Genomic DNA, 12,043 nt, shown 5'->3' with positions numbered 1-12,043 from the left:
GGCAAACTTATCATTCTTTGAAAAGCAGATTCATAGACATTTGGCCTTTACTGAGGTCTTTCCAAGATTCTTTCTACCTGCTTATCGTAGAACTTCATTGTTGGTGGAATACAGATACTAATTATTTTCTTTTAGCAGCTGCTCATTCACCACACAAGAAAAGGTCTTTAAAATGCTTCCTTCCTTGGTAATTTCCATCTCTTTTCTCAGGCCTTATATCTCCACTGATTCCTTGGCTGCATATAATGGTGCTTCCCTGTTTTAAAAGAAAATAGAGTTATAGCTTCTGCCAATGGGCTGGCTTGTCCTTTGTCCGTATTCTTCTGGAAGCTTCCAGGCCCATTCTGTCACTTCTTTTTCAATTCTGTAGTGACTTTTTTTGTTGTGGGGTATTTTGGTTGTTGTTGTGGTTTGTTGGCTTGGTTTGTTTTTTTTTTTTAAATTTACCGCCTTTGAAAAAAGATTTTATACTTAGACACAGCTGAAGACTTTGAGTGGAACAGTTTTATGCTAGAGTTCTGAAATATGCTGTGAAACTTCCCAGTTGCTTAGGTTTTGTAAACTGAGAGGAAAAGATATTGGCAAAGGATTAACCTCAGTAATATTTACCACTTTTGGTCACAGTTCTAAGTTCAGTTTTAATAATTTATTTTACAAGATTCTCTCCCTCTGTATGTTATGACAACCTGCAAAAACCATTGTGTTAATGCTAGTAAGAAAAATTTTAATGGCGTGATTCACATTTTTCAAAAAACTGAACACATGCATGAAAAATGAAGTAATTTCTCTACTGCAGGCATCATGGGATGTAATTAGATGCTGTTGTGAGACCATGTGAACAGAAGTGATTTCAGGCTCTGTGAGTCAGTGGCTTAGGGCAACAAATGACATAGTTGGGTTTTTTTTAGATGTGTATATAAATATATATTAATGAATAAATTTGCCTATGTACGGTTTATGCAATTAAGAATTGTGACAGTTTGCTTTACTTTAGACAGCTCTGGTGTCTGTTGGGGAGAGTGACTAATAAAGAAGGTGTGATAGCTCATTTTGGAACTGCATTCAATAGCTCACATCGAAAACAAGCAGCAGTGACAAAGTCCAAAGGTCTTTTGAGTGCAGGTGAAGAGTACAGTCAGCTAGATTTTAATATGATCATATTTAAGAAAATGAAGAGGTTCACAGCACTGGTGCAAAGTGTGCTTCTCAACTGCAGTAGTATATTGCTTTGATTAACAATTGCTGAGCTCTGTAATGACCTTGTACGTGTTGAAGTAGTCTTTGGCAATTTTATATGTAGTGTCTCTGTGCAGGAGACAGAGTATTATATTCATCAAGAATATTTTTTCCAATAGCTAGGTGGCTGAGATCAAAATGATCAGCAAGTTTATTAGAAGGGCAGCTTGTTTTGTGTTTCTCTCCCAGGCAATTTGCTGTATGGGAGAAATAAAAATGGTGAACATCAACAAGGCTCAGAAATTTTCCATTATTTTTCATAGATCAAACAAGATAAGGACTAGCATCTGTATTTGCATCATACTTCTTGCAAGCAATCAGCAATTTTAAGGTGTACTGACTTTGATCAGGAGCTCCCCAGTGTACCATTAGTTTCAGTTGTGTGTTCGGTGTCAGTGATATGCAGAGTACAGTTAGCAGTGGATGAAGAACAGAGAGAGACTAAAATCAGAAAACTTAACCCCTTTAAGGGTGCTTAGATGCTCTGGGAAATGCAATTTTCATTTGCAAGTCCACTAAGGAAGTCCCAGCTCTGAACACTAAGTATTTTGAATAGTTTCCAGCCCATCGTTTTACATGTAAAAGCTGAGAGATTGTAGCCTTTAAAATGCTGAAAGTGTTTCAGTGCTTTGGATTGGAATCATTTCAAACTTCTCTCTCACAGATGGTTGCACTGTTAAGGAATCAGCCTCTCTTAAATCAGGAAATGATGCAATCTATTTTATTACTCTGAGACAGATTTCTGGGGGAGATCCTTTCTTACTCCAAGGCAGATTTCTAGACGAACAAGCGCTTTTGATCTTTCTATGGGATTTGAAAATGACCTTTCTTTTTCTAACAACCAACAAAACACTTTGTCATTTCTTTTCAAGCAACATTTACAATATTTCATTAGTCTTATCAAAAAACTAAATGCTTTGAACTCTGTACTAGATTCACTATTCCAGTGTTTATGGAAATGTAGGCAGGTAAGAATTTCTTCCTCTATTTTTTATAGCTGAGTTTTTATGTAGTTAAATAAGACCCTGAAAAAGGATCCGGGAAAACAATGTAGATAGTTTCCATATTCTGAGCTCTGAAGATCCCAGTGCTGCTGGAAAAATAATGGGCCTCTTTCTCAAATGGAAAATGTGATGACTTCTGGAATTAATGTATTGTAAAGGGACACTAGAGAGCAGAAGAAATACTTTTGTTTGAAAATCATTCTATACTTTGTGTGTGTGCAAGTGTGCATGCATGCACGCTGCAGTGAGGGGGTGTCTTAAAGTATGGGTGATCCAAAAATCTTTTTTTTTATGTGTATCAGTTGTTAAAGGACTAAAGTAAATTCCCATCTTTGACTTAGATTTTGTCTTCATTTGAAGTTATGCAAGCTGTTATCCCGTGAGAATAGACTCTAACAATGTCAGAAGTACTTATTTCAGTCCTGTTGAATTTTTCATTAATCTTGACTTGCATTCTAGCAGTAGATAAATTATTTGATCTGAATAAATCAAATTTTTTCAGTACTTTGTCTTCACCCACACTTTTGTGGTCTGTAGTAAAACTGGCCAAACCTAAATCTGCGGTGGGGGGAGAAAGTTACCCTGGATTCCAGCTGTGAGATAAAACATTTTGCACAGGAGTATTTTACTGGGTATTGTATGATGAAGACTTGCTTCTTAGCTCAGGTGTTTTTTAAGGAGTCACTGCAGTACAAATGATAAATAATCATCACCATAAAATGGAAATGAGGCATATTAAACTGGATTTATGGGAAACACAAACCTGTTGAGGATAAGTTTGTATGTCTGCTGGAATTTGCATTTCGCAAGGAGCTGGCAGGGCTGGTACAGCACAGCAGCACACTGCCCTCCACTGGGGCCTGCTTAGTCACGACCACCCCTCTAACACAGCAGGCTCTGAATGCAGTATTTCTTTCATTTGTTTGACGGATTTTCCCCCCTTATAAATAAAATCAAATAGAAAAACCCAAAAACAAAACAAACAAATTTTAAACTTTATTTTCTAAAATAAAAGTTACTCTAGTTAAGAGACTACTTCTAGAATAGACTGTCGTCTCAGCAGAACATCCTTATGCTTCTGATGTTGAGTAAATTGTTGGATTAACTGACTGAAACTTCCTGAGAAAGCTATATATTTAACTCTTCTTGAATCTTTGGCAGGATTGACTCATCATTTAGTTACAGACTACAAGCAAGTTGTAAAACTTCTAGAAGAAGGAATAGCTAAAAGGTATTTTATGTAACAAAACAGCTCCATCTGTATTTAACACTTCTTCTACCATGTGTTAATTTCATTGATGTTTATTTTACTGACCATGTTGCCAATGCTTCATCATGACAGGATGTCAGATTTGCTGATCCTGCATAGAACATACACATAAGATGTTATGCATCCTCATATTATCCACAGCAAGAGCTATAAGCACTCATGAAGTTGTTTCTTCAAAACTGATCCCTTACTGACTTACCCACAAAATTCAACCATCTGTCCGTGATAAAAGATGCAAGCCAAGAAAACATTTTACTGTAAACAGACATCTGTTTTTCCCCTTCAGTTGCTCATGACACTTTAGACTGCATAGCTTTCAACTCTCTTGTTAGTTTAATTTAGTCCTCTAAAACTGCTGAAAATATAGTGTATATTTATTTATTTTCCGGAAGTATTTGGTTTATAATTATTTGGTTTCATTTCTATTAATATTTTTAAAAGTTCTTAGCCCAAAATCATGTGTGTTTGCTATGAGAGAACTGCGGGATTTGGCACACTGGTGAAGTCAATGATTTTGGCTTTCTTTAGTCAAGACAGTTCTTTATCTTCTCAACAAGAAGCCTTGACTATTTTTACAAGTGCCATTACAGCAATGGAAAAAGTCATATTTGAAAGGATCCTCCAAATGCAAATCACAGTTCTAAAACTGATATTAAGTCTTATCATAAAATAGTCAAGATTTTAGAATAACAGTGATGCTGGGAAGTAAATAGAAACTAAGCTGCATTATCACAAAAAACATAGAATATACATCAGGATTAAGTTTTGCTGCTTCTGCTTGTAGCAATTAGTAGACGCAGTTCTATGGTAAGAATAGACTATTTCAGAACAACAAAATTCCAGTCTGTCTACTAGTGTAATCCTACAGTAGTCTCATAGCTAAGGAAATTGAAGATGTAAAGAAAAAAGAAAGCCAGAGGTGCAATATTTTGTATGTAAGTTTTTGTGATGCTGAAGTTTCCGACTATGTCATTTGCATGAAACAAAGCAACAACTTCTTTTTCTGAGTATTTCTTCCAAAACTTATTTGGAATATACAAAAGACTCTTGCTTTCCTATAGTCTTTATTTTTATTAAATATTCTGCAGTGTATTTATTAGCTCATCATAAATACAATCAAACTCATTTAAAACATCTGCAGTCTGGGAAATTACGCCAAATGAACCTCAGCAGGATCTTAGGGATAAAGAAAGTGCTGAACAGGTTGCAATTGCCCCATATGGCAGGAGGCAGGAGAGGAGCAGATGGGGCGTGATGGCTCCAGATCTGACTATACAGGAAAGATAAGAGGGAAATGCACATGGGTAGTGCATTTCATGGGACAGAGGATATCCTCTGTACTAATAGCAATCAGAGTTTACTGAAGGCATTTTTTCTACCTGTTGGTTTTATCAGGTCATCTCCAACCCTGCTTTGGGCATGCTTGCCCATTGTAAAATAAATAAATATGGTTTTTGACGTGCAATCATTATTTTTGTTGTTATTCTCAGTGTTATTTTTTTTTCTGTTGACACTTTACAAGACTCAGTTTCAAATGTTTAAGATTAAAATTTTTATAATGCAGCAAATGCAAATTTCCAAAAGTACAGTCCTGGCACTGTAAACAACCAGTGAATCTAGATAATACTATCAGAACAGTTAATAATATTAAAATGTACAACACACACCATGCCATAATAGAATATATGAAAAACTAACACATACATTTTCCCATAAAATGTTCAAATGGGTTGTGTGTAGTTGAGATGTGAACTAGCCCTCCAATTATCTTGCATATTGTTGGAGGTGAGAACTAATACTTTCTCCTCCGAATCCTGAGGCACTTTCTTTTTCTCTTTTGCTTTATAAACTTTGGTACTTATATTCTCTACCCACTGTAGAGGTGTTTTCTGTCATCTGCCCTTTACCTAATTGTCTTCCTCCTCCAACATCTGGAGACTAGTTTATGTTCTCCTGCTACCTCAGCTTAGGCTTACTTACAACCGTGATGCACTAGGCTGCCTGTAGCTTTTGGCAAAACCTACTCATGTGGCTATGGAGGAGGTGTAGGAAGCAGAGAACAACAGGGAGGAGAGTCCTGGCTTTACCCGCATGCTCTGGATGCTCAACAGTGTATGCACAACTGCAGCTTTCTGCTCTCTAGTGCAACTGCTCTCTGCAGTACTCTGACAGCTGGGCTCGTAAAAAAAGCATGGTACCACAGTCATTTTCTATACTGCTAAACTTACCTACTGTTGTTGAGGGTAGACTTGGAAAAGTGATGCTAAAGGCTGTATGTGTAGCTGATACTCAAGGCAAGCTACAAGAGCGACAAAAGAAAAACATCTGTGACCTGGCTTCTGCCCTAGCAAAATCCTGCTTTCTTTGGGTTTATCTAATTAAAACAACAATAAAGAAAGTAGAATTTCCAAAAGTTTACATTACAGAGACAGTGGGACGGTGCTGCTTCTCCTGCTCCTGTGCCTGGTACCCACTTGCCAGAGTGCAGTAGGTCAGAGCACTAGAGCTGTGTGACCGATCTGTCCATGTCATAAAATCAAGCAAGTACCACACAGTGAATTACAGTATTCATTTAGTACTCACATGGGTAGACTGGTTAATCTCACTGGACTCCTCTAACAGTGTAAAAGAACTGTATCAGCCCTTTGACATAAAAGAGCCCCAGGTGTGGGGTATGAAGCTTTTTGGACCCTTAGGAAATGCCAAGGAATAAAAATGGGGACAATATGGAGAAAATGTGCTGGGCTGGTACATTCAGTGATGTTGGGGTGAACTGTTTGATGCTGTTGCTGGCTGTACTTCTCTGCTGCGTTCTATGCTTATGCAACACCTTACACCTGTGCTGTAAAGCTGCTTTAAGGTATTTCTTCAGAGTGCTGCTGGTGGACAGAAACAGCTCTAATCAATCCTCGGTTTCTGCCCTTCCAGGTTCTCTGCCAAATGCTCTGTGATCAGATCCAAGAATGCAGCCTACCATGTTCTCTGAGTTTCGCATTCCTTCATCTTCACTTATCTGCTGTATTTGTTGGTTTTTTATTTCCCTGAATACTGGGAAGTAACCATTTGTAATTGAATGGTTTGTTCTTCTTTCTAGAATCACAGCAGCTACACATATTCACAGTGCCAGCAGCAGATCCCATGCTATCTTCACCATCCACTACACTCAGGTTAGCTAAAAATAATTCAGCTTCCTTTTCACACTCAAAAGCATTGTTCACTGTGTTGTGAATTGTTTACTTGTCATTGTTTTGTGCTGTTTGTATTAATCTCAGTGGAAGCTGTTACTTATTTCCTTTGGATCACGCTGCAGATGTGTTACGCTTCCTACACAGCCTGATGTGCTGAGTGTTTACTGAAGTATTCTGTTCCTTTGTGCAAGCTTATAGTCAGAAGTGATGCCAAAGACTCACTTAAAAAAGAAATGTTTTCAGTTTTAATCAGCTCTTTGAAATGCAATACCCCTTCTAGAACGCTGTGGAAATTGCATGTGAACATGTTTGAAGTTATGTTTTGTCACGCTTGTTTAAGATGCTTAATTGAAGTATAGCATTAGTTTAACACCAAAATTTTGTATCTGTCCAGCTTTTTAGATGTCCTTGTATTTTAGCATTTGGCATCCAGTACTCTCTCAGAGACAATGCAGCCTTTCTCTGGAGGAGTTATATCCTTTCCTGGCAGGGAACTCGTTTAGTGATCCAATAGACCTTTTCTATCTCACACTTCTAACATCCTGTAATCACAGAACATTTTGGGATATTTTTCTGTAGTTTCACAAAAGACCTTTGGAATACATTAATGGAAAATAACTCCACAAGATCTACAAGAAAGCCTTTCACAGTCACTAGGCAGTAAAGTTTTTTTTTCAAGAGGAAATTGGCATAAGAGGGTAGTTTCTCTGTCCAGTGAGAAAGCTGTTGAGTTAATGGTTTGAACACAGTCAGAGGTTCAAGGTCACAAAGAAAGGCAGTGAGACAGTCATATGTACAACTCAGTTTCAAATGAAAGAGCACATCAATTTTATTTTCATTCATTAATTAAGAGGAATAATCTTCCTTATTTGTGTTTTTCTCTCCAGGCTATACTGGAGAACAATCTACCCTCTGAAATTTCAAGCAAGATCAACTTAGTGGACCTTGCAGGCAGGTAATAACATATTAAGGAGCAAAGAGGTAATTTTATTCGTGTCCCAAAAGTTCCTAAGTCTCTAATCTTAGCAATGCATTTCAGTGAGGAACATGTGGTTGTACTAGATGTGACAGAGAACAGAAAAATGGAAGTCATGCTGAAGAGTTTTAGAACAGAACTTTTTTTTCCCTCAAGAATGTGAATTGCCATGCATGTATGAACAGAGAAAGTAGAATTGAGGGGACTTTTGTACTGAGCCAGTTTACCCTTGCAGAGTTGTGAAATGTATGGGTTTTTTTGTGTACAGTCAGAAGCACTATGATTGGGTTGCCCAGTTCAGACTTGAGTTTATGTTTTTGGTGTGTCTTTAACAGAATCTTGCACCAATAGCTTTTGCTCATGGTTGTTTGGACTTTTTGAAATAGAGGGCAATATGAAGTATTCAAAAAATTTAATTTTTTAATTGCAAAGCTCAAAATTTATATTTTCTTTTATTTCTAGAAAATACATGATTTTTTCATATCGACTGTACATTCATAATTAATCATTTTTGTTTATTTTGCATTGTCTTTTTCATGCTTATATGCTACAGTGAAAGAGCTGATCCCAGTTACTGTAAAGATAGAATTACCGAAGGTGCCAATATTAACAAGTCATTAGTGACACTTGGAATTGTCATATCCACTTTAGGTAAGCCCGTCAGTTCTTTATATTGAAGGGTAGTGATAAAAGCACATGACTCATTTACCATGTGTTGTGTCTTAATGTTATTTGCATTTACATTAAAAAGCTGCACAGAGCAGCTGTGATGTCTTCAAAAACTGTCATGACATCTAAGAAAATTAAATAGCCATGACAGGAAAAAAAATAACCCCTTTCCTGAGTTCTGTGGTATTTCTCCTTCAGCACAAAATTCACAGATGTTCAGCAGCTGCCAGAGCATTAACACCATAGCAAGCGAAGGGGAGAGCAGTCCTGCAGACAGTCCTTCCACAGGCGGCGTCAGTGGGACCAGGCGGCCGGCTTACATCCCATACCGTGACTCCATCCTCACCTGGCTTCTGAAGGATAGTCTGGGGGGCAACTCCAAAACCATTATGATTGCCAGTGAGTTTGGTTTCTGTTAATTGTTAACATCACTACCTTGCATCTTTAATATACATCTCTACTGCAGTGAGAAGACAGCTATACCACTTAGAATGTCCTTGTAAACATTTTCATAAATACTTCGTAGAATACTCCAGGAAATGAAAAGGCAGCTGGTTGTGCATGAAGTTAAGAGTTTCCAAGGTCATAGCTTTGATTTTAAGTGTTCATTCAGTTATAAATACAACCTTTAGAAGACATTCTCTGTGATTTTAATGAAATAACCCTAAGAATATTTTCTGATTTGTTTTTAAAGAAGCAAGACTAAACAAAAAATATACTTTTTTGAAAAATGATGGGTTAAACTGATTACTTTTTAAAATTGTGTTTCTTTTCTGATTGTCTTCTGTCTGTAGCTATCTCCCCTGCCAGCTCCAGCTACAATGAGACCATGAGTACTTTGAGATATGCTTCAAATGCCAAAAATATTATTAACAAGCCCAGAGTGAATGAGGTGAGGCCTTGAGTTCTGCTTTTCATTTTTGTCCCATTTTGTTACATGTGTTGTTTAAGGTTTATTCAGAATATCTACTCTGTGAATAAAATTCTTGCTTCTTTTTTTTCCATGTTAATGACAGCTAAATAAGAGCCTGGATATTACAGAAATAATTTCTTTGATTCCCTGCAGTTTAAACCATTTAGAATTTCACACCTATTTTACATTCTTCATCTCTGTCCATTGAGTTTCAATCATCTTTCTCTTTGAATTAGTATGACATGTATGTTTAATCTGTGCCTTTATCATAAATATTGGAAGAGCTACAGATCTGTTATGACTATTTGTTACCATTTAACCTGTTACTGTAAGTGCATAACCCTTGCAAACCCTTCCTTTGGCAAGTTAAATGAACACTGTTAAGGCTGCCATCAAGAATTCAAAAGTTAGTATACCAGGCCTAACGTAGCCTGTGTAGTCTCCATTTGTCTTCTTTTTAGTACACAAAAATAATTAAGTCTTTAAATACATGGGAACGATAGTGACCACAGGACCCCAGCTTCATTCATTGCACAAAACAGGCCTGTTCCAGGAATGAACTCTGACTGTATGGCAGATCCATCTGTTCAGTTGTACAGAGGTCTTTCACAGGCTGCACAAGTTAAAAGATGGGAGACTATTGAGGGGAGAGTCAGATGCTGCATTCGAGGGCTATATTCTGTTGCTGCCCCTGCTATACTATTCTTGTTCAATGCTAGTCCAGATGCTTAAAGCAAACCTTCAATGTGTGCTTTTTTCTCATTTTCCACCCTTACCCCGGTACACATTTATTAAATGTGAAAACTTAAACTCTCCCAATCAAAGACATGATATTAAAACAGGTTGATTAGTAGTTGTGGAGGTTTTAGACATTTGTAGTGATAAGAACCAGCATTAAAAGTAATCCATGGGGAAATGCATAATTCTGTCTGTCTTTGTAGCAAAATTCAAATAACACATAGTAATCAAGATCTACGATCACATATGCTAGAAATATAAAACTCTTGAATTGCTGCTCTCTAACTGAGTGTGCTTCACCTGGCCTTCTGCATGAGGCTGCCTTTACATGGGATCAAGTAACTTAAGGACTGAATCAGAGTATATCCACCTAAGGCATATCTGTTGAGTTTAGGTTTCAAAAATGTCCCGATTCCAGCATTTCTTAATCTTTTTGTCATTGACTTTACAGCTTTAGTAGTATTGTTTTGTGCTTTGGCCTGAGTGTATCAAGATTTTTTTCTGTAGATAAAAGCATAGAATCTTAGAGATGTGCTTCACTTATTTGCTTTCCTAACAATAATCTGTTAAATATGGGCAGAATTAAACCCTTCTAATCCAAGGTTTCCCAAATTTAATTTGCATCTGTATTACCAGTGCCTTCTGACATCACTAGTGGCAGAAATAGTGTGCTTAATTTTGTCAGCAGCAGTTCTCAACTCTGTGACAGGCTAAAGGCAAGGAAACACTCCCTGGTAAGCCTCTTGAAACATACAAGCCTCCCAGCTCTGGTTCCCATCACTCTCTTCAGCTCTTCAGTCTTACAAATTGACGTGAGCCAAAGTGTCACTGGCAGCCCAGAAAAAATTGATTCTTTACCGAAGAGTTTCCCTGAACTGTCTAAAAAGCTGGTTTCGAGAAAGTGCCAGTGCAGAGGTGCTTACTCTGAGAGTGAGATAAATGCCTCCACACAAGCAGGCAGGAAATTCTTTGTGTATCAGCTGCAAGAGCTTTTAATACCATGCTTGGTGACATCCTGTCGTAGTCCCCATTCTTCTTGGCATCTGGTGGTCTAGTGGTTAGGGTGCAGGACTCTCACCGCTGCGACCCGGGTTCGATTCCCAGCCCCCCGGGCAGATGGAGCTCGTCAGCCTTGTAAGGCAATCCATCTAAGAGAAGGTCACTCTAAACAAACCTACATCCTGGGGACCTCACTGCCACTGTCCAAGCTTGCTCGGCCCCGGCAGATGAACCTCAGGATTAAAGGGTGGGCTCAGTTCAGCGCACGCTGTGTCTCACCTAAAAAATCCACTGCGCAGGCTCGAAGGGTTAATGACCTTTCCCAAATCTTCGCTCGCGAAGACTGGCCATTATTATAGTCCCCATTAGTCTGATTTTATATATCAGCATTAAATAACAGCATTTTTCTGACTTACTGTAACAATTTTGAAGGTAGATCCTTAAAAGTAGCGACGTATCCAGCTAGTCATGATGGGAACAAATGCTGTGGTAGGTCTGTGTTCAGAAGAGAGATGGAGCAAAGTTTATGGGAAAAGAGAACCTATTGAAGCTGGGAACCACCTGCCCCAAGGCAGTACATCCAAGGGGCCTGGCGAGTGAAGCAAGGAGTATTGCTGTGAGAGTGCCTGTTCTCCTCTCCTCCTGGCTGTTTGAATATCTCTGCATTGACTTCTTTAGCTAGAATTTTTTTAAGAATTTTTTTGAATGGTCTGTGTCTCAATGTTTCAGGATGCAAATGTGAAACTGATCAGAGAACTGAGAGAGGAGATTGACAGGTTGAAAACTATGCTGCTGAGCTTTGAACTGGTATGTAGCAATGCGCCCCCACTGGAGCTTTTATGTTACTTCAGGTAGCTACAGTTGCTTACTTTAATCTGATCTGTGTATGTTTCCATGTTTATTGTAACTGGAGGGAAATTAAACTGTTGTCTGGGTGATTTTACAATTATTATAAAGTTAACTGCATTTCTGTAATTTCTCCGTTTTCTGTCATTATCATTATATTGATGAACCTGAAGTATAAACAGCATTCGAAAGGATTTCTTTGTC

At 37.9% G+C, this 12,043-nt stretch overlaps 1 protein-coding gene across 1 annotated transcript in view; it reads left to right on the top strand.

Annotated features, from left to right (window-relative positions):
* Positions 1 to 12,043, top strand: part of STARD9 (StAR related lipid transfer domain containing 9) — a 101,679-nt gene that overhangs the window by 46,448 nt on the left and 43,188 nt on the right. The window contains exons 8-14 of the mRNA XM_017808635.1: positions 3,402 to 3,471; positions 6,605 to 6,677; positions 7,586 to 7,653; positions 8,228 to 8,325; positions 8,542 to 8,742; positions 9,138 to 9,235; positions 11,723 to 11,800. Of these exons, the coding sequence (XP_017664124.1) occupies positions 3,402 to 3,471; positions 6,605 to 6,677; positions 7,586 to 7,653; positions 8,228 to 8,325; positions 8,542 to 8,742; positions 9,138 to 9,235; positions 11,723 to 11,800 (686 nt within the window). The remainder of the gene's footprint in view (positions 1 to 3,401; positions 3,472 to 6,604; positions 6,678 to 7,585; positions 7,654 to 8,227; positions 8,326 to 8,541; positions 8,743 to 9,137; positions 9,236 to 11,722; positions 11,801 to 12,043) is intronic.

The sequence above is a fragment of the Lepidothrix coronata genome, unplaced genomic scaffold (assembly GCF_001604755.1).
Source record: "Lepidothrix coronata isolate B3197 unplaced genomic scaffold, Lepidothrix_coronata-1.0 Scaffold1, whole genome shotgun sequence".
Lineage (NCBI taxonomy): Eukaryota > Metazoa > Chordata > Aves > Passeriformes > Pipridae > Lepidothrix > Lepidothrix coronata.
This window is presented reverse-complemented; position numbering and strand designations above follow the sequence as displayed.